Below are 24,005 nucleotides of genomic sequence, written 5' to 3'. Positions count from 1 at the left end.
TTGCTAAACTATGGAGTCAACTTAAATGCCTTCCAACAGATGAATGGATAAAGAAAATGTGCTATATAAACACAACAAAGTATTACTCAGCCACAAAAAAAAGAATGACTTTTATGGTATTTGCCAGGAAATGCACAGAAGTGGGAGACTATTATTTTACTAAGTGAAATAAGCCAGTCCCAAAAAGCCAAAGGTTGAATGTTTTCTCTGATATGCAGAAGCTAATCCAAAATACATGGGGCGGGGGTGTAGAAGAAAGATGAGTGGAGTAGACATAGGGGAATGAATGGAAGGGAGAAGAAATGGGATGAAGAAAGACAATGGAATGAATCTGACCTAACATTCCTATGTACATACATGAATATATCACAGTGAATGCACACACTATTAAAACACACTAATTAAAAAAATTTATAATAACAGAAAGATCAATGGAGTAGGAGGAAGGGAACAAGCATGGGAGGAAGAAAGAGGAAGGAGAAATACTAGGGACTGATTTAGAACGAATTGTATTTTTTGCTTTTAAAGTCAAAATAAATTCTGTATCATTTATAACAAAAAAGGGCCAATAAAAATATGTTAAAAAAAAAAACTAAACACACCAATATCAAGTAATGATATTGAAACAGCAATTAAAAGCTTTCCAAAAAAACCAAAAGATTAGTACCAGGTAAGTACTCAGATGAGTTCTACCAGGCCTTTAATAAAGAAATAATATCAACTGTCAAACTATTCCATAAAACAGAAAATACTCACAAATTCATTCTATGAAGCCAGTGTCACCCTGATGCCGAAATCAAATAGAAATATGTCAAAGAAAGAAAACTACAGCCCAACATCCCTGATGAACATAGAAGCAAAAATTCTTAATATGAGAAATCTGCATTCAAAAGCACAATGAAGACTGCATGCAAGTGATTTCATCCCTGGGGTGCAAGATTGGCTTCACATATGCGAATCAATAATTGTAATTCACAACATAAATAGAACTAAGGACAAGAATCACATGATACCTCAACAAATGCAGAAAAATCCTTCAGCAAAATTCAGCACCCATTAAAACACTGAAGAAGCTAGGGAAATAAGGCACTTATCTCAACATAATAGGCTATTTACAACACACTCACAGCCAACATCATACTAAATGAAAAAATAATGAAAATATATTCTCAAATCAAGAACATGATAGAATTTCCACGCTCACTGTTCCTAGTCAATGTAGTTAGTGAAATTCTAGTCAGAGCAATCAGGCAGAAGAAGATAATTAAAGGGATACAAAAAAGAAAAAGAAACTTAAAGTACTTTTACCTTAGAAGACATAAAACCTCCACCAGAGGGCATAGAGAGCTGATAAACTCAGCAAAGTAGCAGGATATAAGATCAATATACAACAATCAATAGCTTTCCTATACACCAATAATCAATCTGTTGAAGAAAAATTTAGACAAATAATTTCATTCACAATAGCCTAAAAATAAAATCAAATACTTAGGCATAAATCTCACTAAGGAAGTTAAAGAACTGTGAAAAGAAAAGTACAGAGCACTGATGAAGGAAACTAAAGAAGATCTTAGGAGATAAAAAGACCTCCCACGTTTTTGTTAGGCAGAATTAATATTGCCAAAATGCATGTATGACCAAAAGCAACTGTCAGATTCAATGTGATTCCCATTAAAATGCCAATGACATTCTCCACAGAACCTAGGAAAAAAAAAACTCCTAAAATTCATATGAAAGAATATAAGACAGAGAATAGCCAAAGAAATACTAAGCAAGGAGAGTAATGATAGAGCCAGGCACATCACAAGTTGAAAGCCAGCCTGAGCAAAATAGAGGTGCTAACTAACTCAGACCCTGTGTCCCAGTAAAATACAAAACAGGACTGGGGATGTAGCTTAGTGGTCGAGTGCTCCTGAGTTCAATCCCAGGGACCCTTCCCCCCCCAATGAAAAAAAAAAGAGTGATGATAGAGGCATCATAATACCTGATCTCAAATGATAATACAAAGTGAGAGTAACAAAACCCACATCTTACTGACATAAAAACAGACATGAAGACCAATGAAACAGAAGACACACAAGATAAATCCACATAAATTCAGTCATCTGGTCCTTGAAAAAAGTGCTTAAAAAATTTGGAGAAAAGATAACATTTGTAACAAATGGTACCAGGAAAACTGGATATCCATTTAAAGAATAAAATGATGTACATCCCACTCATGCTGTACAAAGATCAACTCAGTGTTTCAAAGACCTAAGAATTAAACCAGAACACTGCAAGTGGTAGAAGAAAACACAGTGTCAACATTCCCAATATACAGGCACAGGAATCGTCTTAGTAAGACTCCTGACTCTCAAGAAATAAAACTGACATTCAATAAGTGGGATAACATCAAATTAAAAAACTTCTGCACAGCAAAAAAAAAAAGGACATACAGAGAGAGCCTACAGAACGGGAGAAAATATTGCCTAGTCACTCTTGTTATAGGGGATTAATATCCATAACATAAACCAATCAATAATATATGGGCAAACAAGCTAAATTGACATATCTCAAAGGAAATACAAACGGTCAACAAACATATGAGGAAAAATGTTCAGCATCTTGTAAATAGGGAAATGCAAATCAAAACCATGAGATTTCACTTCACCCCAGTTAGAATGGCAATCAGCAGCAATACAAATAACAATTATTGTTAAGAATGGGAAAAGGTATAGCTGTGCAGTGTTGGTACAACTGCAAATTGGTACAATCACTTTGGAAAGCAGTATGGGGAATCTTCAAAAGTCTAGGAATGGATCCACCCATAGGACCTAGCTATACCACTATCTGGTTCTTTATCCAAAAGAACTAAAATCAGCATACTATAGTGATACACACATAGCAACATTATAGCAGCACAATTCACAATAGCCAAGTTTCAAACCAGCCCACATGCCTATCAAGACATGAACAGATAAAGAAAATGTGGTATACATACACAATGGAGTTTTACTCAACCATAAAGAATGAAATTATGTCATTTGCTGGAAAATGGATGGAACTGAAGAATATCATGCTAAGTGAAATAATCCACATTCAGAAAATCAAGGGTAGAATTTATTCCTCTCATGGAGAAGCTAGAGAAAGAGAACCAATCACACAAAAACAGAAGGGAATCCAACAGAGTAAGGTAATCTTGAAGACGGGAGGAGGAAAGGAGGGAAGAAGGGTAGAAGGAAGATCTCTGCTTCCCATCACCTTGAGGTAAATTTTGTTAACTAGATAACAAAATCCACCAAAGTATGCTATGTCCATGTGCCACTACAACACAGTGAATTCCACTTATGTATATAATTGTGAAGTGCTAATTAAAATAATAACAACAGTTAGAAGGATATCAGTAGAGCAAGCAGATGAGGGGAGGAAGGAAGGAAAGAAGGGGCAGAAAGGAAACATACTAAAGAAAAAGGCTGATCAAATTATGTTACGTGCATGTACAAATATGGCATAATGAATTCCACTATTATAATTCACCATAAAAAAGATTAAATATTAAAAAATAAATAAAAGTTCTCATTAACCTTAGAAGGAATATTTATACTAAATGTTAAACTAAGTTCACAGTCATGAGCAACACATGACGTTTAAAAATATTCGAACAAAAGTTAAAGTAAATATATTTGGATGGAAGAAAGCAAAGGTTAATCTATCTAGTAAGAGACTACCACACTTCTTTCATCAGAGAAACAAAAGTAAATTTCTAATTCAATTTTGAAAAAGAAAATATATCAAATAAAAATTTCATGTACCCAACCACTCAGGTCAAGGTATCCTATTCTCTTGCTCTACAGCTAAAACCCACCATCCAAACAGTACAATACATCTAAACCAGGCTATGAAGCCTCTGTTGTGAAAATTAAGCAAAAGACTATCAATAAAAGCAAAGGGTATCCTAAAAGAACAACAGAATAAACAAACTTGTGGGAAGTTTAATTGTGAAAATGAGAGAAAAGAGAAAAAAGGTATTACACTTAAACACAACTTCAGAGCGGATATTAAAGTTACAAAACCATGTTGCTGCTTCTTTATACAATTTAAAAACTAAAGGCCTGGAAAAACTGATAATTTTCTTAGAAAACCTGAATCACTAAAAACTGGCTTATGAACAGAAGAGAAAACCTGTATCCCAAAGGTTCATGTGTTAAAGACTTGGGTCCCCAAAGCAGCAATGTTCAGAGGTGGGACTTTTGGGAAGTGACTAGCTCTCATCAGTGGATTTGTCCACTGATGGATCCAGGACTGAATGAACTATTGGAAGATGAAATCTATAGTTAAAAGGAGAGCATGCCCTTGGGGACTATATCTTGTCCATGGCCCCTTCCTCTCTAGCTCTCTGCTTTCCAGTCACCATGAGGTAAGGGGTTTTGTTCCACCATGCTCTTCAGCCATCATAATACTACACCTCACAATGGGCACAGAAATAATGAAGCCAGCCCACCATGGACCAAAACCTCTGAAAACAGGAGCCAACATAAATCTTTCCTTGTCTTCTCAGGTATTTTGTCACTGTAATGGAGAGCTGACTAACACAGAGGCTTAGGGAACAGGCATAAATGCTGAAGTTCTGGCTACTGTTATTTCTATTAGTAACAAACATTCCTCTGTGTCTCCCCAGGAATCCTGTGTCATCTGTGAGCATCCATAAAATTGATCAGCTTCCAAGCAGGGTAAATCTCAGGTCTCTCCTGGTTTTTGATAAGGTAAATTTAATTTTCATTATTTTTACATGTATTTTGAAGCTCTTCCACAATAAACGTGTATTATGTTACCCAAATAATAAAATTTCTTTATAATAATTTGGATAGACAATCAAGGACTTAACTACACTAATGATGATGAAAGGATAGAACTATTTTATTCAGAAGGTTAAAATTATTAATATGCTCTCGTATATTAGGAAAACTCAGGTTTTAGATTATCACATGAAGCTTTTTGTAAGATCCTATTTTATTAGTCATAAATATTGATTAAACTATGCCTAATTTAAATGCATTTAAGAAGTTAAAGTTTGGCTCCAGATTTTATTAGGATTTCAAAACAATAATATTTTGTCCCTGTGTCTTCCACAGACCAAGGGAGTGGAAGACACAGAGACAAAATATACAGACACTCAGGGCTGGGCTTGTGGCTCAGTGGTAGCGAGCTCACCTAGCATGCGTGAGGCACTGGGTTCGATCCTTAGCACCACATAAAAATAAAGACAATAAAGTCCATCAACAACTAAAAAAAATTTAAAAAAAAACATACAGACACAGTCACCTGATCCTTTAAAAAGGTGCAAAAAGACACAATGAAGAAAAGACAGAGTCTTTAAAAAAATGGTGCAGGAAAGCTGGATATTCATATGTAGAAGAATAAAACTATATACCCAGCTTATCTCTCATCCTGCAAAAAAAAATCAACTCAAAATCAATCAAAAATATAGTTATAAGAGCATAAACTCTGCAACTGCTAGAAGAAAACATAATGTCAACACTCCAACACACAGGCACAGACAGCAACTTCCCCAATAGAATGCTTAAATGTCAGGAAATAATTCCAATAATTAATGGGATGGCATCAAATTAAAAACCTCTGTATAGAGGAGATTCAAGATGGCTGATGAGAGGAAAACTGTATTTTCAGTTGCTCTATGACTCGAGTTTCAAGCAGCAGGAGTACTGCTTTTTAGTGAAGTAGGTCAAAGAAGGATTTCACTAAAATTCAATATTGGACAGAGTGCCTTAAAAACTCAGAAATTTGGGTGCCCTGAACCAAGAACAAGAATCAGTACATCCAAGTCAAGCCAGGTAAAGTAGCAGCATTGGTGCAACACAGAGGGGAGGGAAAACAGAGAGAAACACAACAGATTTGGCATGGAAAAACCTGTAGATCAGAAAAGTAGACTAATTTAGTTGACGCAGAGACTGCACAAAGAACTGGTATTTGAAAAGTGCTCTCTATTTCTCAACTGGCAGGTTGAAAGCTCACATAATAGCAACCTTAAGGAGTCCACACTGCAGCTTGCTGCTGGAACCCAGGAAATCATAGCAAACATTGCAACACTGCCCCGTCAAGCACAGGACGCACAGCCTAGGGTACAGACTAGGAACACAAGTGAAAAAAGGCACAAAGAAAATTGTACCCAGGGGAATTCAGGTCAGAAAAATGAAGAGAAGTCCAGCTCGCTTTCTCTTTGAATCTGGAAGCTGTAGAGGGTAATGAATCTGAATAGATGCGTGTGAATACACTCAGGGACTAAACCTAGGAAGACTGTGTTCATGGGCAGCAGTGTGTGGGAAGAATTGACACCCCTGATCCATGAGCATAACTGTTAGGAGGCTCCTGAGACCCACACTCACATTGGAGACTGGCATCTGCTAGGGTCCCATGGTGTGCTATCTAATCTCGCCAGAGCAGACACCACCCAACAAAGCCCCTAAAGGCCTGATTAGACCAAGTCTCCTTGATAACAACTCCTCTCATAGAACTCAGCAGCCTCTCCCTGAAAGTGCATGAATCTGGACGGTGCGCAGAAGACTCCTATTCAAAGTACTACCGTCCTACTTTATACTAGTGAGAAGGGAAGCTGAATGTTATTTCAAATACCATCAACTTTAGACCATTCCAATTGGCAGGCAGTGAGCAACATAAAAGCAGGAAGGGGTAACTCTCAGCCCTGGCTCTTGCTCGCTATCAATACCAATGCAAGAAGAAATGGAAAGAACAGTTGGGTATAAGGTGGTGACCAACCAGTCTTGAATACCTTGTGGAGATGATTCTTTCACTGTTCATTTAAAATAGTCCTCCTTTGGTGTGTCTTTGTGTATGTGTGCTGTTGGTTCATGGACATATGTTTTGTTTTTACCATTTTTAGCATTCTTAATGTGGTTACTTTTCCTTGTTTTTTGAGGGTTAAATTTTTTGTTTTAGTTTGATTTTATTTCTTTCTCTTTCTCCCTTTTCTTCTCTAACAGCCAAATTCTCTTATTCATTGTCCTATTTAATTTCCTACTTTTTTATAAACATCAGTAGTTGCATCTCTTCCGCATTCTGTGTTCACATTTTGAACACTACAGACTCTCTTCTACCTTCCTATCACATTTTCTTTTCTATTAATGAACTGCATTTTATAACTTCTTAGAACTATTTGGTTTATGTAACTCCCACCCCCACCAATTCTGACATCTTAATCATTACTGCTGTGGATTACATAGCTGGCACCTGCTGTCTAATGCCAAATCTATTTCACAGTTATTGTTTTTGCTGTTGGCAACTGCTGACCCCCACCATTCCTGTTCTTATGGTAATTAGTGGTCACTGTGGTAATTTAGTGGTGTTATAGTTGCAGCAAGGTATTTATTTAAATGCTCTATATTGTGTGCATCACTTGTTACTACTATTTCTTTCCCACTTTTCTGTAAGGTTCTGGGAATCTATTGGGAGACTACAAGTTCACAGGGTAGAGACTCTGCTACTAACAAACTAAATTCAGTCAAAAGACAGTAGTACATCTTGCTTCACATGCAAATTAACAACAATCAAACTTTAGCTATACTTTAATATAAACAATAAAAACACACACACAAAAATCAAAACAACAAGTATCCAAGTAAGAATGGCTAGGGGGGGCCCTCCGGTCCTACACATGGACCTGTACTCTGATAACAAAAAGAGAATTAACTGTACTCTGATAACAAAAAGAGAATTAACACAAAGGCTGTGGATAAACCTCTGAGGGAGATCATAATCTAGAGCACTCTAGGGCACTCTGGCAACAGAAAGCTGTGCTCCTAAAAAGCCACACATAGTGTCTCAAAAGATACATAAAATCCAATACAGGAATATAAGAAATATGAAATGGTAACACAACACCTCCTAGAGTTTATAATTCACTAACAACTGACTTCAAAGACATTAAAGTGGATGAAAGAATAAACAATGCCAAAGAATGATTATGAAAATAATCAAGTAATTCCAAAGAACATAGAAAAATAACAGTGAATTAAGGAAGTCAGTACAGAATATGACATTAAAAAAGGAGATAGAGATATTGAAAAAGAACCAAACAGAAATCCTGGAAATGAAAGACACAATTAATTAATCAAAATAAAATATTCAGTTGAAAATCTAATAATACAGTAGACCATGCTGATGATAAAATTTCAGAACTAGAAGACAAAGTGGCTGGCCTTGAACATTTACACAGAATTAAAGAAAACAAGCACTCATGATCAGAGTATACAAGAACTCTGGGATATTATGACACCAAATTTAAAATCACTGGAATTGAAGAGGATTTTGAGATATAGGCTAACAGAATGGATTTCTTCAGGGAAATAATAACAAAAAATTTTGCAAATCTTGAGAATGAGACGGACATCCAGATACAGGAAATTCAAATCCCCAAATAGACAAGATCAAAAAAGAACCTCTCCATGACATATTATAAAAAAAAAATGCCTAAAATATAGAAAACAAAATTTCAGAAGTCTCTAGATTAAAACATCATGTCACATTTAGAGGCAAGTTACTTTTGATTTCCAAGATAAATAAAAACTAACAGGATTCATGACTACTAAGGCAGTACTACAGAATTTCCTAAAAGAAATACTCCACATAGAATAAAAACTAAATTCCAGAAGCCAAAAATAAACAAATCTCATTTGAAGAACAGTACCAAATTAAATATCAGAAATTAATCAAAAGGAAAGAATTAATAAACATCTCTTTTTTAATAAATACTGAATGTAAATGGACTCTCCAATTTGAAGGCATAGGCTGGTAGAATGCTTTAAAAAAATAAGACTTTAATATATGTTGTTGCAAGACACTTTACAGGAAAATACTGCCACAGGTTCAAAGTGAAAGGACCTGTCAAAATTGAATAAATTTTGATATACTAATATATTATACAAATGGAGCCCCCAAACAAGCAGAAGTAGCTCTCCTCTATCAGACAAAGGCAAGTTCAAGCCAAAATTAATCAAAAGAGACAAAGAAAGTCACTTCATACTGGTATACAGAACAAATGGACAAGAAAATATGATAGGAAATACTTCTGCCCCAAATATTCATGTACCTAATTACATAAAAGAGACACTATGCAAAATAAAACCTCAGATGGAGCCCTATGCAATATTACTGGGTGATTTCAACACACCTCTCTCACCAATAGATAGGCATTCAGGCATGAACTCAAAAAGACTCTTTGGATCTGAAAAATATTATAAATCAAATGGATTTAACAGATATCTACAGATTATTTTATCCTAAAATACCTAAATACACTTTCTTCTTAGGGTTAGGGTTAGGGTTAAGGCTCATGGAATCTTCTCCAGATGAAACATATTTTAGGTCACGAAGTAACTCTTAGCAAATACAAAAAAATCTGATATAATTTCTTGCATCTTATCACATGATAATGGAATAAAATTAGAAATCAATAACAAAACATCCTACAGAAACTATAAAAACACATGATGTTTGAATAATACACTTTTGAATGATGAATGGATGATGAAAGAAATCAGGGAGAAATTTTTAAATTCTTAGAATCAAACAAGAATAGTAATAGAACATACCGGGAACACTGGGACATTATGAAGGCAATATAAAAAGAAAGTGTATAACTATGAGTGCCTACATAAGAAAATCAGAAAAATCCCAAATAACTTACTGATGCATCTCAGGGATCTTGAAAACAGCAAACTAATACCAAAACCAGTAGAAGGAAGGAGGAAATAATTACGATTAGAGCTGAAATCAATACAATTGATAACTAAAAAAAGACTCCAAGGACAAATGAAACAAACAGTTGGGTCTTTGAAATAATAAGACTGATGAGCCCAAACTATCCCAAAGAAAAGAAGACTCCAGCCAGGCACAGTGGTGCATGCCTATAATTCCAGCTGCTCAGGAGGCTGAGGAAGGAGGATATTGAGTTCAAAGCCAGCCTCAGCAAAATCAAGGCACTAAGCAACTCGCTGAGACCCTGTCTCTAAATAAACACACAAAACAGAGCTAGAGATGTGGTTCAGTGGTAGAGTGCCTCTGAGTTCAATTCCCAGTAAAGAAAGAAAGAAAGAAAGAAAGAAAGAAAGAAAGAAAGAAAGAAAGAAAGAAAGAGAAAGAAAGAAAATAAGACCCAAATTGATGAAATTAAGAGATGAAAAAGGAGAAACATTACAGAGACATCATAGAAATCCAGAGGCTTACCAGGGACTATTCTGAACATACTCTCATAAATTGGAAAACCTAGAAGAAATGGATACATTTTTAGATACATGAGACCTGTCAAAATTGAATAAAGAGGACACATAAAACCTAAACACACGGAACTAGCAATAAGATAGAAGCAGTAATAAAAATACTTCCAATACAGAAAATTCCAGGACAAGGTTGATTCTCAGTTCTTCTTTAGAGGTCTGGTAGCATTCAGCTAACCCCAATGCTCTTTAAATCATTCCATGAAATAGAAAGAGACGGAATACTTCCAAATTCACTCTATGAAAACCAGTATCAGTCATACAAAAAACCAGATAAGGACACATCAAGGAAGAAAACTGCATACCAACGTCATTGATGAACTTAGATGTAAAAACCTTAATAAAATACTAGCAAAACATATTCTTCAACATATTAAGAACATTGTACATCTTGACCAAGTTGGTTTTGTCCCAGAGATGCAAGGATGGCTTAACATACACAAATCAATAAATGTAATTCCTCACATAAACAGACTTAGACATGTCAATAGATACAGAGAAAGCCTTCAACAAAATTCAAAATTCAGCACCCATTTGTGAAAAAAAAAAAAAAACACTGAAGACACCAACCTCAGAAAGAGAAGGAACCTATCTTAACATCATAGAGGCTATATACAAAAAGCCCAAAGCCAACATCATAATGAATGGGGAAAAACTAAAAAGCATTTCCTTTGAAATTTGGAACAAAACAAGTATATCTACTTACATCACTCCTATTTATTACAGTACTAAAAATTCTAGCCAGAGGAATCAGGCAAGAGAAGAAAACAAAAGGGATAAAAATAGGAGAAGAAGATGTCAAATTATTATCATTTGCAAATGACATGATCCTGTACTTAGAAGATCCAAAAACTCAACCAAAAGACTGCTACTGTTAAAAAGCAAATTCTGTGAGTAGCTAGTTAACAAATTCAACAAATAAAAATAAAAAGCTTTCCTATGAACTAATGATGAATCTAAGAAAACACTTAGAAATAAATCTAATCAAGGAGGTGAAAACACCTAGAAATAAATCTAATCAAGCAGGTGAGGACAGAAATTGAAGACTTCAGGAGATGGAAAGATCTTACATGTTCATGGATAGGTAGAATTAATATTTATTAAAATGGCCACACTAGCAAAAGCAATATACAGATTCAATGCAATTTCCACCAGAATACCAATGACTTTGTTCACAGAACTAAAAAACACAGTCCTAAAATTCATTCGAAAGAATAAACACCCAAACAGCCAAAGCAATTCTAAGCCAAAAAAAACAATGCTGGAGGTATCACAATACCTGATGACCTATGGTAAAGAATAGAAGACACAAGTACATACAGATACAGTAATCTGATCCTTAATAGAGGTGCCGAAACATACACTAGAGAAAAGACAGCCTCTTTAACAAATGGTGCTGTTAAACTAGTTATCCATATGTATCAGAATGAGAATAGGTCTTTATCTCTCATCCTACACAAAAATCAACTCATAACAGATCAAAGATCTAAGAATTAGACCAGAAATTACACAACTCCTAGAAGAAAACACAGGGCCAATGAAACCAGTCCCAAAGGGGATGTGGGTCAGGGGAGGGAAGTAAGCTTCTGCACAGCAAAAAATTAGAAGCATGAAGAAGAAAAACTAAAATACAGGAGGAAAATCTTTACTACTCTCTGACAGAGAATCAATATCCAGAATATATAAATAACTCCAAAAAAAAAAAAAAAAAAAACCCCACCAAAGAAACAACCCAATCAATGAATAAGGAAATGAACTAAAGATATTTCTCAAAAGAAGAAATAGAATTGCCAACAAATGTATGAAAAAAATGTCCAATATCTTTAGCAATTAGGAAAATGCAAATCAAAACTACACTGAGATTTCAACACACTCCAGTCAGAATGGCAGCCATCAAGAATACAAATAATAATAAACACTAGAGGGGATATGGGAAAAAAGGAACACTTTGGTGGGTGAAAAGCTGTTGAGAGCCACAGCCGAAGGGGCCCCAGCAAACTTTCAGACTGCCAGCTGATGATTGGCTCACAGCACCCCAGCAAAATCTAGCTGATTGGCTCCTCTGCGGTGATGCTCATTGGGCTCTTTCCCCGCCCTTTCAGACTGCCAGCTGATGATTGGCTCACAGCGCCCGAGCAACATCTAGCTGATTGGCTCCTCTGTGGTGATGCCCATTGGGCTGTTTCGCTGCCCTTTCAGACCACAGAGCTGCTCATTGGGGGACTTTTTTGGCTCCGCCCACGGGACCCAGCCAATCGGCCTCAAGAGCAGGAGGATTGTGGGAGGTGGAGAGGCTTGTGGTTGAGAGAGAGGCTTGTGGGAAGCCGGTGGTGGCAGTTGGGCTCTGAGGGTTTTTCCTGAGGAGCGGTTTTGTTTTGCCTGTGTGGTTCTAAAAATAAAGTTCGTTTCTTTTGACAAGTGGGTGAAAAGCAGTATGGAGGTTCATCAAAAGACAAGGAATGAAATCCCCATGTGATCCAGCTATACCACTCTTTAGCATTTATCTTAAAGAATTAAAGTCAGCATACTGTAGCAATAGATGCATGACCATGTTTACAGCAGCAAATTACAACAGCAAATTATGGAACCAGCCTAGGTATCTGTAAACAGTTTGATAAAGAAAAGTGTGGTTTATAAACACAATTCAGAGTGAAGTTATATCATTTGCAGGTTAACAGATACAACTTGAGAGCATATGTGAAGTGAACTAAGACACACTAAAAACTGACTGGTTCATGTGTTTTCTCTCCCATGTAGAAGCTAGAGAGAAATAAAAGAGGAAAAGAAGGTGAGAGGGTGAGAGAGACAGAGAGAGAGAGTGAGTGTGTGTGTGTGTGTATATATAGCAGAGGTCTCGTGAAAATAGAAAGGAGAATAGTAGAGGAAAGCAAGAAGTAATGGGGAACAAAATTGACCAAATTATAATATGTACAAATATGTAACAACAAATTCCTTTCTTGTGCATAATTACAATGTATCCTAAAATAAATAAACAAATAAAAAGTTTGAGGCCAACCTGGACAACTCAGCAAGAACCTATCTTAAAAAAGACTGGAAAAAAAAAGGTTGGAGATTGTACCTCAGTGATAGGGTAATCCTAGATTCAATCCCTAGTACTGAAAACCAAATAAATAAATAAATAAAATAAAAATCAGAAAAATAAAAATACTGAAAAGTATTTAAAACAAAAAAAGGCAACACAGAAGAAGAAACATGTATGAACAAAAAGAAAAATAATAGATATAAACTCTTACTAGATAAAAACCACATCAATAATTACGTTAAATGTCAGTGGACTAAATATGCAAATGCCCGGGACTGCCAGTACAATCAGGAAAGAAAACATAAAATCCAGACTGGCAAATAAGTAAAATTATCTTAAGTCACAGATGATATGATCTCACATGTAGAAAATCCTAAGCAATCATAAACTCTTAGAGCCAATAAACAAGTAAGGTCACAGGATACAAGATCATTATATAAAATTAAGTTGTATTTCTATTTTATCAACAAAAAATCTAAAATGAAAGTATCTAAAATAGCATTGACATAAAAAATACTTGTAAATAATTTAACAATAAAAGTACTAAATTTGAACACTGAAAACTACCACATAGTTTTAAGAAAAACTGAAAAGGACCTAAATAAGTGGACCAAACAAGCTCGTATATTGGAAGACAATATTGTTAAGATGGAGATACTACCCAAAATGACCTAAAGATTCAATATACAGGGCTGGGGTTGTGGCTCAGTGGTAGAGTGCTCACCTAGCATGTGAGAGGCCCTAGGTTCAATCCTCAGCACCACATAAAAATAAATAAAAATAAAGGTATTGTGTCCAGCTACAACTAAAAAATAAAAGATTCAATACACAGCTTCAATAAAATTCCCATTAAAATCCTAATAGGCTATTCTTTCAATGGACCCCGAATAGCCAAAACTATTTTGAAAAGAAGACAATATGAAAACAGATACTTCTTGAAGTTTGAAAGCAGATTTAAGATTTCCTGGGGATGGGATAAGAGTGGGGACCAACTGCAAACAGGCAACAAGGATCTTTTCACAGTGATGGAAATAGTGTAAAACTAGATTGTGATGAGAGCTGTATGGATCTGTTAGCAAAAAACCAGGGGAAACCTCAGATGTCCTTCAACAAGAAAATGGCTTTAAAAGAAATAGACTCAAAACAAAAAAAACAAAGAAAAATTTGACATAATATATAAAACCAACTAGAAAAGGAAATTAGAGATAATGAGATCAGTTAGAAGACATTAGTTTATAGGTTCTGGGTATCTAAATAAAATAGGATGGAGAAGGACAGATGGAAAAAGAATCACCTGTCATTGGCACTAATTACTAAGACAACTGTTAACATTTATTAAGCATTTACTTTGTGTCAACCCTTGTGTTAACTATAATATGCTATTTCTCCAACAAAACAACCATTTAAAGCATTATTTCCCTCTATTAGACATAGAAATACTGAGGATGGAGAAGTTATATAAATTTACCCAAGTTACAGACCTGGAAAATGTGGTGGCTAGTGTGTATATGTGTTTTGTCAACAAAGATTAGGAGGTAGGGAAAGAAATGCCAAATAACTGTGAAGTCTTGGCACTTCCCCCTTTCTTGTGATTAATTATTTTTTAGTTGTAACCATGTTCATATCAGGGAATGAAATAATTGTATCCTCAGGAATCCAACTGATTTCTGGTGCTTCGATAAATAGTTTGGACTTACCTGGTATTATGGTTTAGACATAGAATGCCCCCCAGAGGCCCATGTGTTTAAGGGCTGTGTCCCCAGCATACACAGTAGAATTAAGAGGAAGTGGAACCTTTAAGAGGTGATGCCCAGTACTAAACCTTAGGTCATGCGGTGCATGCCCTCAAAAAGATAATGGGAATCCAGCCCTATCTCTTCTTTTCTTTTATTGGCCATGAGGTAAATGTCTCAGCTCCTCCAAAAACCACTTATTGCCTCACCACAGAACTTAAAGCAGTGGGCTCAACTGCCCATGCACAGAAACCTGCAAAACTGTGAGCCAAAATAAACTTTTAAACCTTTCTTCATTGCAAATCACTTCAGGTAAATGTGTTATACTAATGGAAAGCTGACAAACACATCGGACATCAATGTGGCTTTTTATTTTATGAGTAATTATTAAAACTACCAAATTTGGTGTCATTTTCCCCAGTTCCAAAAGAGTAAAAACAACTTAAGTTACAATCATGTACCTTTCTTCCATATGGCTTCTCTACCATATTGCTGTCACTGTCAGAATTTTCACTCTGAACTGGTTTTGCAAACCCAGATTTGGGCATTTTATAGCTGTTCAGCTAGCTTCTTCTATCAGTCTTCTCATCCTGGATCTGTAAAGAATGGATATATGAGTTATTTGTGAGTGTGTGTGTATATATATATATATATATGTGTGTGTGTGTGTGTGTGTGTGTATACACACACATACACAATAGAACCTCTTAAAGTTAGGCACCACAATTAAATTAGGCACTACGATTAGTCCAATTTTTTGTTTTCTCCATGTCTCTATAAGATCATTTATTTCCTCAAAGCTATTCCAACCTAAAATAAGTTTTTACTTAACAATTTGAGGTTCTAATTAAAGTTCTGTTGTTCAAGTCCACTTAACTAGTCACTGACAAAAAAGAAAATCATGTTATTTCCCATCTTCTCTACACTACGAATACCTTTTGCTTTCTGAATAACCACAAGCAGTGAAATCTCCAAATACATTCCCTACTAGTTCTGTGTTGGCTGGAATTCATTTCTGAAGATTCAACCAAGAACCTAATTAGTCTGATTGGTTATTTTACATCATGTAATTTCCTATATTAAGCCTTTCCTACTTAAAATCCCTAGTATAATTTTTAATTCTTCATTGAATATCCCAAGACATTTAATAATTTTATTAACCTGTTCACCAATACAATATTTATGTTGTATTGTAATTATTACTATTTGCACCATTTGATTTCCAATTTGTTCAGCCTATTCTCTCCTACTCTGTATCCTGCCAAAAGTTATACTTAAGACAAGGTTATGCTTGAGAAAGCTAGAATAAGTTTTTGAGGTTTTATATGTAAAAGAGGAAGATGAAGCTAGACTTGTTTTGCTGTCTGATGAGCTATTAGCTATGCATGGCAATTTAAAGCTTAATTAAAATTAGATGACATTAGAGTAGCTATTACAATTTACACTGCAGATATATAATTCTATCATCCCAGAAAGCTTTAGTGCACTGTATTGGGTTAGACAGAGGCTCCTGGCCAAGAGCCACACAATAAGCAGAATGACTTATGAGTTTATTTTTAACTCTTCATGCTATAAATTTCTTATACGTGAATATCATTGGTCCAAGAAAACTGTCATTCTGTGAATAATTAAAATCTAAACACTGTCAATCAAATATTAATGAAATCTACTATGCTCTTGAAATTGTTCTACTGGTTAAAATTTTGGTTTTGATGTTTTCTTGACTTTACAGAGAAAAAATACAGCTTATACCTTAGGGCCACTCAACTGTTTCAACTATTACCAAATAAACAGAATCATTTAAACATCAGTGTCTTCAAAGCTGGCTATGTGTAAATCTTAGGCAGAGATAGAATTATATAAGTCATAAAACAAACTCAAAACTGAGCATTATAATAACACAAATCATCAGCTTAAGTGAAACTAAGAAAGTAATAGTAATCTCTCCTTTATAGATGAAGCAAAACAAGTTACTAGTGAACTAAAGGAGTGTGGTGAATATTAAAATACTATAGGCAATATATTAAATAGATTATATTATGAAACTTTATTTTTTAAATCTCTACTTGGAAAAAAGTTAGCACTTATGTGATAAAAATCACAATTATATTCCAAAAATATTGCTTTAATCAACAAATATTAATCATTTAATATATAATTAGGTTCTGGTCCTGAGGTGTAAACTATAATCACTAGATCAACCACCATATAAACTATACAAAGTAAAACCAAAATCACAGTAGATAATTAAAATAGAATGTATAAAAATGTACAAATAACCCAACAGAAGGCAGGAAAAGGAAATTGAGGAATGAAGTACAGTGGAAACTAAGCAAAAAATGACAGATCTAATTCAAAATACCAAAAATTATGAAATACTAATGTTTTAAATACACTAACCAAACAGAGATTGTCAAAAAAGAGGAGAAGAATGGACATGAAGAAATTCACTTCAGATATATTAATATAGGTAAGTTAAAATAAATGCATAGAAAAACACTATGCCATGTAAGTGTACTAATCAAAGGAAAGCTAAAGTGGCTATATTAATATTAGTACAGATCTCAGAGCAGAAAAACATACATATTACTTGTTGATAAAAGGGTCAATTCACTAAGACATATAAATCATAAATACATATATAACCAACAGAGAACTATAAAACACATGAAGCAAAACTTGATAGAACTGACTGAAGAAATTCTAACAAATTCAAGAAATAAATTCAAGTAGGCTTCAACTACTCTCTAAGAAAGAAAATTAGCAATAGTGGATCTAATTGACATTGACAAATAAGCTTTTCCATCTAGAATAGAATACTCATTATTTTCAAAGGCACACAGAATATTCACCAAGATAACAAATTTAAAACTTTAAACAAATTTAAAGAAAATTAAAATTATACACAATTTGTTATCAGAAAAAAAGAAATTACACCAGAATTATAGAAGATTAAAGGACTATCTCCAAACTAAAAAGTCAAGAAAAATTAATTGAAACAGAAAACTTGTTCTTTAAAAAGATCAATAAAATTGATAAATCTCTAGACAGATCAATTAGAAATAAAACAAAACTATACCCACATGAACAATGAAAAAGGAACAACATGCAGATACTATGAATACATAAAAGATAAAGGGATATTACTAATACATGCAAATAAGTTCAATAAATTATTATGAAATACACAAGCTCCATCAAAGACACAAACACCAAAGCTCACTCAGGAAAGATCACCTCAAAAGCTCTGTATTTATTAAAGAAATTAAATTCATAATTAAAAAAAAAAAAACTCCAGGTAAAGATGGCTCCAACGGTGAGGCCCATAAAATATTTCAGGGAAGAAATAATGCCAATTATACACAAACTCTCCTGAAGAAAAGAGGCAGGAACACTTTTATGAGGACACCATTGCCCAATACCAAAATCAGACTATGCCTTCTACAAAAAATATTCAGACCAATATACCTTATGCAAACTAAAAAACAAATCCCTCAAAAATATCAGCAAATCAAACACAATTATATAAGGATATATACCATGAATGAGTAGAGCTTATCTTAGGAATTTAAGGTTAACTTATTCGATATAATTGCTTTATTAATTAAAGCAAATAAAAAAGAATATCTCATATGACCCAATGTTTGATAACATTCAATACTCATTAATAATAAATCTGCAAAATAGAAATACAAAACGGAATTTGAATGCTTTCTATGATTAACAATGAGTCAAGGATGTCTCACCACTATTATTCAACACTGTACTTACTGGTGGTCCTTATCAATTCAATAAATAAAAAAAAAAAGAAGTAAAAGGTATATAACTTGGAAAGGAAGGAGTAATAGCAGGCCTTATTTTCAGACACCATGATCACCTATGAAGACAAAGCCAAAGTATCTACTAAGAAGTTTACAGTACTAATAAGTAAGGGCCAGGTGTGGTGATACACACCTCTAACGCCAGCAACTTGGGACAATCACAAATTTGAGGACAGTCTTAGAATTAAACAAGACCTTGTCTGAAATTTAAAAAAAAAAAAAACAAAAAAACTTTTTTTTTTTTTTCTTTTAAGAAAAGGGCTAGGGATGTTGCTCAGTGAAAAAGTGCCCTGGCTGTGTGAATAACATTGCTATAATCTGTATTCTTAAGTAGACCAAAGGTCCATGTGATAAATGCTTGATATCCACAGTGGCATTATTAGTAAGCAGTAGAAAAAGACTTTAAGAGGTAGGGTCCACTGGGAGGTCTTCAGGTCATTGGGGGTGTGTCCTTAAAGGAACTGTGGAACCCCAGTGTCTTCCTCTTCTTTTTTTCCCCCCCGTCTCTTTTACTGCCTGGCTATGAGGTGAGCCATTCCGTATCACTTTGAGGTTCCACTAAGGTATGTGGCTTTGTCACAGCCCTACAACAACAGGGCCAATTGCTCACGTCTGAAACCTCTAATTAAAATTTGAGCAAGAATAAACCTTTTCTCTTTATAGGTTGATTACCTCAGGTATTTGTTATAGAAAGGGGAAAAAATGACTATCACAAATATCAGAAACACTAAATCCTTAAGGATAAATATAACAAAATGTATCTAAGGCTGTGCAGTGACAAACACAATACATTGATGAAATTAAAGACCTAAATAAACCTATACCATGTTCATGAATCAGAACATTACCTGATTTCCTTCCATTTTTACTATAAAGATAGAGTAATCAAGACAGTATTTACTAACCTAATGTAGATATGACACGTAGGAATATCCAGAAATAGATATACAGGTATGGCCAACTGCTTTTCAAAGAGTTATCAATACAATTCATGGGGGAGAAAGGATGCATTCTTTTCAACACAGGTATTCTACAACTGCATATCAATATGCCAGAAAAGTGATATTTGACCCTTTCCTCATATCTCAAAACACATCATACATCTAAATGTATTACTAGCAGTAAATATGAGAATATTTCTGTGATCTTGGATTACACAAAATTTTCCTAAATGGATTATGAAAAACAAAAACTTTATAAAAGAAACAATGAATAAACTGGATTTCACAAATAAAATCTTTTGCTCTTTAAATGACCTTGTTAGAAAATGAAAAGTGCCAGGTGTGGTGGCATATACCTGTAATCCCAAAGATTTGGGAGGCTCAGACAGAAAAATCCCAAATTCAAGGCCACCTCAGCAACTTGGCAATATACTGTATCAAAATAAAAAATAAAAAGGTAAAGCACTCCTGAGTTAAATTCCCAATAGCCACCTCCCCCCCACAAACGAAAAGCAATTCATATAAGGAAAAAATACCTACAAAAAACATCTCTGCAAATCACATCTTTATAGAAGACTCATGCCCAAGACATATAAATATAACTCCTGTGAATCAATAAGATAAAAAACCCAAATTTAAAATGAATAAAAGATTTTAAAAGTTCATTAGAGAATATAGAATAAGCTGGGTGTAGTGATGCGTGCCTGTAATGCTGGTTGCTAAGGAGTATTGCATGTTCAAAGCCAGCCTCAGCAACTTAGCCAGACCCTGTATCAAAAGAAAAAATAAAAAGGGCTGAAGATGTGGCTTAGTAGTTAAGTAACCCAGAGTTCAATCCCTAGTGGGAAATAAAAATTGTGTGTGTGCGCCTGTGCGCGCACACTGTATATAATGGCAAATAAGCACAGGAAATGATGTTCAACATCATTAGTCATGCGGAAAGTTAGTAATGAACCACAATACACACTCAAAAAAATAAATTAATTAAAGACTAGGATCAAGTGTTGGTGAGGACATGGTGAAACTGGAACTTTCTTTCACATAGCCCTTGGGGTTCAGGAGCAAAGTGGCATAGCCATGTAATAAATGAAAACAGTTGGCAGTATCTTCATGTGGCTAAGAGTTTACACTGTTCCATTCTTTTATAACAGTCTTGGTATCTATTACACTACTTGTACTTTAACCTCTTTGCCATAAGGACTGCAGAGAGGCATTAATACTTGTTTAAGGACTACTTTATTGTTTAAGCCAGACCAGGTACAAGATCTACTTTAGACTTTGCTATCCAACAGCTAAAGGATACAATATAAGTAGTTGATTCTACTTTTGGAAAAATGTTTCTTTCCTTAAAATTAATACATTCTTGCTCCTTACAGACCAAAGACATGACTGAAGGAAGGAGAATTAGGGAGAAACTCTCAGGTGAGGTAAAGAGTCCAAGAAAAAAGAAGTCAAAACTCTTTGCAAGATAGGGCTGAGAGGGAGTAGGAAACAAACAACAACAATAACAACAACAAAAATAATCACCTCCAACTGATAGTGTGGTTAGAGAACTTTCAGGAACAGAAATAGAATTTGTGGGGGTGAGGTTGTGGCTTAGTAGTAATGCACTTGCCTCAAATGTGTGAGGCACTGGGTTTGACTCTCAGCACCACATATAAATAAAAAGTAAAGGTCCATCAACACCTAAAATGAATAAATAAAACTTTAAAAAAGAAACAGAATTTGTGGATGGGTAGATTCTACATGTAAAAGTTTTTACAAAAGTATTCCTCTAGGAGTTACATAGAAAAAAAAAAACTATTTGAAGATTGCTTTTATAGTCCTCTGCATTTACTGAGTGCGGGGGCCCTCAAAGTCAATGCTTTAAACATTGTTATTTTGTTTGTTCTAATTACTCCATCTTATCGCTTTAGGTTCAACCTGAAGACTGTTCATGGGAGTCTAACAAAGCACTACCATTATCCTTTAGCTTCTATTTTAAAGGAAAGAAGGGACCCAAATAAAAGTCTCTAAATCTTTTAGTTGTTCTTGCTATAAACATGACAGTAGAGTGAATTTTGACATATTATTCATACATAGAATAACTCGTTCCAATTAGGATTCCATTATTGCATGCTACATGATGTGGAGTTACGTCAGTCATGTATTCATACATAAGAAAAGATATGTCTGATTCATTCTATTGTCTTTCCTATTTCCATGCTCCCTCCTTTGCATTAATTCCCCTTACCTAGTCCAATAAACTTCTAATCATTCCTACCCTTGATGTGGATTAGCATCTGCATACTACAATGATGCAGCCACTTCAAGGTTATGGCAGCTCAATTCACAATAGCCAAGCTAAGTGCCCTTCAACAGATGAATGAATAAAGAAACTGTGGTACAACAAGGGACTATTACTTAGCCATAAAGAATAAAATTACGGCATCTGCCAGTAAATGGCTGGAACTGGAGAATATTACACTAAGTGAAATAAGCCAGTCCCAAACACCCAAAGGCAGAATGTTCTGTCAACAAAACTTTCCTAAAGTTACCAGGTACACTTAGCTTTACAACAAATCCATAGCTAGCCACTAGTCAATTAGCACTAATCCTGTAAGACTTCATTTTGACCAAAGCATTGGGGCCTGGAATATTGGGGCCTGACAGGGCTATACAATTTTTTTAAAAAAAATTAAGCAGGTGGGAGAACAACAAGGAGAGCTAGGTGTGTGGTAGAACTCAGTGGCACAGTGCTACCTAGCATACACAAGGACCTGGGTTCAATCCTTGAAACCACAACACAAAAATAATTTTTAAAAGGACAAAAACAGAACAAAACACATCAAAACTGAAAAATACTACATATTAAAACTTACCCTGAAATCTAAGCACTGATGAAAAAAGCTGACAGTTTATAAACTGGTTTCTTTCCCTCATTTCATGCTATCTAAGCAAACTTTAAGGATCTTCAAACTTTGCTGGCATTGTTTTTAGTTTTGATGAGGTGATCCTTGAATTTGCATTACTGCTTCTAGAACATTTTAATTTTTTCTCAAATTTTAAAAAGCTCTGCTTTTAGGTTCCTGCTACTTGATAATTCTAGCCTGCCTGGTTACAAGAAGCAAGAACACTTTTTTAAAGATACAGATTCCTAGCTTCATTTCAGAATACTGAATCAAAATATCTGGAGCTGGTGGTGGCGGTGTGTGTTGCGGGGGCGAGGGTGTGCGCAGGGGTAAGAAAATCACTTTCTAAAAAGCCAACTTAGTAGTTGCTGGTGAATATTGGAAAGGGGAACTGCTTGATACTTCTTGATGAGTACCAGAGGTTTTTTTTGGTTTTTATAAGGTGACAAAAATATTCTGGAATTAGTGGTAACATTTACACATCATTGTAAATACACTAAAAACCACTGGAATGTACTTCAAAACACTGAATTATGTTATGTGAATTTTATTTAAATTTTAAAAAGTTTCTGGGAAGGCATGGGTTTAAATTCTGAAATCACTATACATGTATATACTAGAAATGAACAATTGAATAAATGGATGTTGAATGGTTGCGCCAGATTTATCACTGTGGAAGTGGGAAGTTAAAAGTAAGGAAGTCAGGAAAATGCTAGAATGTAGTATCGGATTACAGCTGGAGATATCAATATGAACTCATGTTTGGTTTAATATATAGATGCAGATGGTTACATACAATATTTATAGATATGCATATATAATTAGTATACACACATATTTCTTTCCAATATCAGCTGAGAGCTACAAGCAGCAGTAACTCTGCAGCAAGATGCATATATTAGACACAGATCTTTGTTACTATATGTCCTTTTTTTTTTTATTACTACAATGAGATCTAAGGCTGGTACTTACAAAGTATTGGGGCTGCAGGTTCAAAGGTATGGTACAGGCATCTGCTGATGCCTGCTAAAGGTGGATGGCATAAAAACAATGGGAGAACATGTGAAAGAGAAACAGAGAAATCACATTGTCAGGAAGATGAAGTTATTTCAAGGGCCAGCCTTGCTCTTGTAACAACTCACTTTCTTTAGAACTAACTTTGGTCCCATGAGAACCACTTTAGTCCCTTCCAAGGACACCACACACAGTCACCTAATTCCCATTAGGTTCTACCTAATATCAACACAATGCAGACCAATCTTTCACACATGAACCCTTGAAGGATAA

The 24,005-nt window shown here is 34.8% G+C and overlaps 1 protein-coding gene across 6 annotated transcripts in view; it reads right to left on the bottom strand.

The window, feature by feature from the left end:
• Ankrd12 (ankyrin repeat domain 12) overlaps positions 1-24,005 on the bottom strand; it is a 149,130-nt gene that overhangs the window by 106,256 nt on the left and 18,869 nt on the right. For all 6 annotated transcript variants that reach the window (XM_048806574.1, XM_048806570.1, XM_015482550.2 and 3 more), the window contains exon 2: positions 15,527-15,661. In XM_048806574.1, the coding sequence (XP_048662531.1) occupies positions 15,527-15,613 (87 nt within the window). In that variant the 5' untranslated portion in view covers positions 15,614-15,661. The remainder of the gene's footprint in view (positions 1-15,526; positions 15,662-24,005) is intronic.

This window comes from Marmota marmota, unplaced genomic scaffold (genome assembly GCF_001458135.2).
Source record: "Marmota marmota marmota unplaced genomic scaffold, marMar, whole genome shotgun sequence".
In the NCBI taxonomy this organism is placed as follows: Eukaryota; Metazoa; Chordata; class Mammalia; order Rodentia; family Sciuridae; genus Marmota; species Marmota marmota.
The sequence above is the reverse complement of the archived record's forward strand: the minus strand, read 5'-3'. Positions and strand labels throughout refer to the sequence as shown.